General features: G+C 46.0%; 1 protein-coding gene across 3 annotated transcripts in view; it reads right to left on the bottom strand.

Moving 5' to 3' along the window:
• The window catches only part of LOC138867913 (uncharacterized), a 737,042-nt gene that overhangs the window by 52,604 nt on the left and 679,438 nt on the right, over positions 1-5,000 (bottom strand). For all 3 annotated transcript variants that reach the window (XM_070144997.1, XM_070144999.1, XM_070144998.1), the window contains exon 8: positions 4,837-4,971. In XM_070144997.1, the coding sequence (XP_070001098.1) occupies positions 4,837-4,971 (135 nt within the window). The remainder of the gene's footprint in view (positions 1-4,836; positions 4,972-5,000) is intronic.

Here is a 5,000-nt window from a genome sequence, read left to right as displayed (position 1 = left end):
TTATTGACCTTTTTCTTCTTCCACCTGTCCAGCGGCGTATTTTATTGTCTTCTCTTCCTCATTTTGCTTTTTGTGCTCTTTTTTGGTCTTTTTCTTTTGGTCATTTTCTCAATTTGGTTTGAGGCTTTGTCCTTTTTTGGCATGGTTTTTAATTTCGGATTCCCATGGCATCAGTGTCAGGATTAACCAATGTCTTGTATTTCAAAATCTGTCATTATCTTCATTTGAAAATTCGCAATCATAATTTTTTTTTTAAGAAATGTAATTAAGTTAATTTTCTCTTGGCCCTTTTCTTGAGTTGATTTTGGTTCTTAGCTTTCTTTTGATTTTTCTTAGTCTTAATTGTCACTCGGGTATTATCTTAATTGTTTTTTGTTCGTATACTCTGTCTCTCTCTCCCTCCTTCCGTCTCTCTCAATCTCTCTTTAGCTCTCTTTACCTCTCACCTTCGGTCTTGTCCTCTCTCTTTCCCCTCTCCCCTCTCTCCTTGTCTCTTTTTCTTCCTCTCTCTTGTGATCTCTCCCTCCACCCTACTCTATCTCTCTCTTTCTCGCTCTCTCTTCCTCCCTCCTTCCCCCTCCCTCTATCTCACTCTCCCTTCCATGTCCCCCTTCTTTCCCTCCTCCCTTCCCCCTCTCTCTTTCCCTCTCCCTCTCTCCTTCCCCTTCTCCCGCTCTCTCTCGCTCCCTTCCTTCTCCCCCTTAATCTCTCTCTTTCTCTTGTTCTGTACCCCCCACCCTCCTACGCCCCCCTCTTTGAAACACGTACTCGCTCTCCCTCCTCCCCCTCTTTCTCTCCAACGTGATTCTTCATAACCCTTTTAATTTTTTTTTTTTTTTTTTTTTTTTTTTTTTGTCCATTATCATACCCAAACCTCTTCCCTGCCCTCGTCCATCTTCCTTTTTTCCCCTTCCTTTTCTTTTCTCTTCGCGTAAACCCCCTGTCTCCTTCCCTCCCCCCACACTCCCCCCTCCCCTGCTGGGATTAAAAGCGTAGGGCCATAACCTTCTCTACTCCAGGGTAATGATAGGAAGGTCCCCCATAGCGTCTTCCAGCAAATGCCAAAATATAGCTCCCCCCTGTTCCCTCCCCTAATTTGTTCCCTTTGTATATTTCTGGGTGTTTTTTTTTCCTCCAAGTTTCGTTATTTTTTTCGTATGTTTTATTCTTTATCATGCGACCTTTTTCTTCTTCCTCTCCTTCTCTTCCTCTTTCTTTCTTTTTCTTCATATTCATATTCGTTATCATCATTATCATTATCATCTTTTCCTTTTTCCTTCTTTGTCTTCGTTATGTTCTGCTTCTTTTTCTTCTTCTTTTTTTTCTTTTCGTTTCTTGCTTTGCCCTTCTTGTTTTTCTCTTTCTTCTCTCTCCTCCTCATCATCATCATTATCTTTTTCTTCTCCTGTCTCTCGCCTTACTTCCCTCTCTTTTCTCGTGTTATGTTATTTTTCATCATTGTTTCCGTAACTTTCGTCATTCACCTCTTGAGTTTACTTTTCTTCTTGAGTTTCCTCTTCCTTTAATTACCTTTCTATTTTTGTTTTACCAATCCTGCCATCCTCTTTTTTCATCCCTTTGACCTGTTTCTTTTCCCTTCATTCCAAAGGCAATCTCTTCTTAGGTCATTCACCTTTGCCCGCCCACCCACCCTCCCGCCCGCCCATCTGTCTCTCTCTACCTGGCCTGCTGTTGCTACTCGTCGCCCTTGTGTATATTGGCTCTGTGTGCGTGTGTGTGTGTGTGTGTGTGTGCATATGTGTGTGTGTGTGTGTTGTCCTTTACGCTCGATACTATCATATAACCTGGCTGCTATTATCTTCCCGTGGCCATGTGTATTGTTTTGTGGAGGTTTATTCATATCTTATTAACCACACCACCACCACCACCAACAACAAAAAACACTCACACTCTCACACTCACACACACACACACAGTCACACACACACACACGCAAACAAACATATAGACTGCCTTCGATCTATTGCCTAATTGTCCCTCCAAGTCTTTTCCTGTTATTATTATTATTTTTTTTTTGGTAATGTCACCTATTCACGATTTATTTCTTCGACATAATGCATTTGCTTGGGTAATGATTACGACCCATCAGCTGATATCAAGGATTGTCATTATACATGAATTGCCACGTAACTATTTTGTTTTTGATTTGTTGTTGTCTTCCTTTTTCTTCTCTCACTCACTCACTCTCATGTCTCTCTGGCTCTCTTTCTGTCTGTCTGTCTGTCTGTCTGTTCCACTCCCTCTCTCTCCCCTCTATCTATTTATCACTTTTATTTCATTTTCTCTCTTTCTCTTTTCTCTCACTTTCTCTCTTTTCCTCTTCCCTCCCTCTTTACCGTTCTCCATTTTCTCTTTCTCTCCTCCCACCCAACCTCTTATTCTCTGTCTGTCTGGCTCTTTCACGCCTCCTAGTCACCACTTTCTCTCTCTTGTTCTCCCTGTCCCTCTCCTTTCCCCTTTTCCCTAAACGTCTCCAACAATCTTCCACAGATTGACCTTATTACACACTGACCTTTTCTCTTATCATCTTGCGGACCCAACCTGACTGCCTTGAGTAGATCGCCTGCTTGCTTGCATGCAGTGCGGTAGAGGTCAAGCATATTAATGATCGATTTTTGAAGAATTCACAATGAATCAGTTGACTGGACCTAATGCTCTTCGCTATTATTATTATTGCTGTTTTGCACGCTTTCTTATATCCACTTGGAGACAGAGATACACATACGCAACCACACACACACACACGCACATGAACACAAACACACACGCACATGAACACAAACACACGCACATGAACACAAACACACACGTATGCGTACACATAAATACAAAGTGACCTATTCCTGTTCTTCTCGCCTCCCCTTTGCCTTGTGGCCTTCGCTAGAGTGCTAGACGACCCCCCACCTTATCTTCCTTCCCCCTCCTTCTCCTCCCCTTCCCTTCTCTTTCTCCATCCCTCCTTCCCACCTCCTTCTCCTCCCCTTCCCCCTCCTCTATCCCTTCTCCTTCCTCCACCGTCGTTCCCCTCTCCTCCTCCTCCGTCCTGCCCTCCCCTCCATCTCCACCCTTCCTCCCTCCTTCTCTCTCTCTTTCGCCCCCTCTTCCTCCCTCCCTCCTCCTCCCCCGTACCACAATGACTAACCTCAACGATCTTCCAGAAATTTTCTCGGCGCAGGACTCGGAAATTACGTCTTGCGCGGGAGTGCAGCGTAACCACACCTAGGCGAACTCCTCAGGTAATTACTCTGGCGTCGACATTATCATCATTTTACGTGGTTATCATATGTGTCCCGGTTCGCTTTTCCCAGGACGAGGTAATGGAGCTAGGAGGAGAGAGAGAGAGAGCAGAAGGGAGGGAGAAAGACCGTCAACACGTTAACCTTTGACCTCAGGGGGAGGAAGCCTATTTTCGGGGTGAAATTCCCAGGGGAAATGGGGGTTAGGTGAGGAGATATGGGAGGGGTGGCGGGTTCTTGAAGAAGGGTTTGCTGTTTTGATTTGGCGAAAGCTCCTTGTGTTTTTCCAGCTCGGTTTAAACATACGTGAACTCATTCATACACACACACACACAGACACACACAGACACGCAGGCACACACACACACACACACACGCACACACACACACCTACAAACACACACACACACACACGCACACACACACACACACGCACCTACACACACACACACACACACACACACACCTACAAACACGCCCACACACCTACAAACACACACACACACACATACGCACACACAAACGCACACTCACACACACTCAAACACAGTCCCATATAAAGGGCCTACGGAATACAGACATTTCTCCTTCCTCATTCTCCTTGTAAGGAGTCAGATGTTCCCGAAAGCCTTTTCTTCCTGACAGAGGAAGGGGGGGGGGGGGTAGAAGGCCGGTCGGGTCACTGAAGAGAGGTCATTGGATAGGGTGAGGGAAGGGGGAGAGGGGGAGAGGAAGGCAAGGGTGAAGAGTGAGGGGAGAGGAAGGGAGGAGAGGGGAGAGGAGGAAGGGAGGAAGAGAGAGGGAGGAGGGGAGGGGAGTGAGAGGGGTAAGGGAAGAAGAAGGGATGAGGGGGAAGGGAGAGAGGAGAGAAGGGGAAGAAGGTAGGGAAGAATGGGAGGGAAGGGTGAAGAGAATGGGAAAAGAGGAAAAGAAAGGAATGGATTAGAGGATTAAGGGCTGATAAGAGAAGGAAGAGGAGGGTAGGAGGAGAGAAGTGAGGGGGAGAATTAAAAGGAAGAGGGGAGAGGAGGTGACAATTGGTTAGGGAAGAGGAGAGAAGGGGAGTAGAAGTGCGGTGAGGAGGAAGGAGGAGGAGAGGGGAGGGGAGAGAGGGAGGAGGAGCGACAGCAGGTGGGGCTGAGGGCTGAGGGCGAGGTAAATACTGGGCAGCTATTGAGAAATCTTAAACACTGACACTTTATTCCTTGGACCAACAATCACTAACACAATTCATATCAAGATTCATCGATACCTGAACGACCGCTGTATCAAGCCAAAAAAGAAAAAAGAAAATTGAAATCCCTTACACTGCCGGCCATATCAATCACAATAATTATCTTAAACTGCATGACTTACCTCGAACTTTAGATTAACTGAAACGTTAGATTATATCAAACTTACAATCACCTTAAACGTTAAATTATCTTAAAGGTTAACCTCAAACGCAAATCCCTCTAAAGGTTCAATTACACAAAACGTTACATTACCTTAAATGTTACAACCTCAGATGTTGAATCGTCTTAAACGTTTCACGACCTTGAACGTTATTTTAGCCCAAACGTTTAAAAGCCCGACTTACCTGCAGGCGCGATTGGTCCGGCATTGCTCGGCGACCACATGACACTTGGCCGACCCTCTTCCTGCATGACGCTCGGCGCAGGTCGGGTGGAGCTTCCGCATGGCAGTCAGGCACTCGCCGTCGGGGTCGTTTTGCCTGCGACGGAGGAGAGGGTCAAGGGCATG

Source organism: Penaeus vannamei, chromosome 33 (assembly GCF_042767895.1).
Source record: "Penaeus vannamei isolate JL-2024 chromosome 33, ASM4276789v1, whole genome shotgun sequence".
Taxonomy (NCBI): domain Eukaryota; kingdom Metazoa; phylum Arthropoda; class Malacostraca; order Decapoda; family Penaeidae; genus Penaeus; species Penaeus vannamei.
The sequence above is the reverse complement of the archived record's forward strand: the minus strand, read 5'-3'. Positions and strand labels throughout refer to the sequence as shown.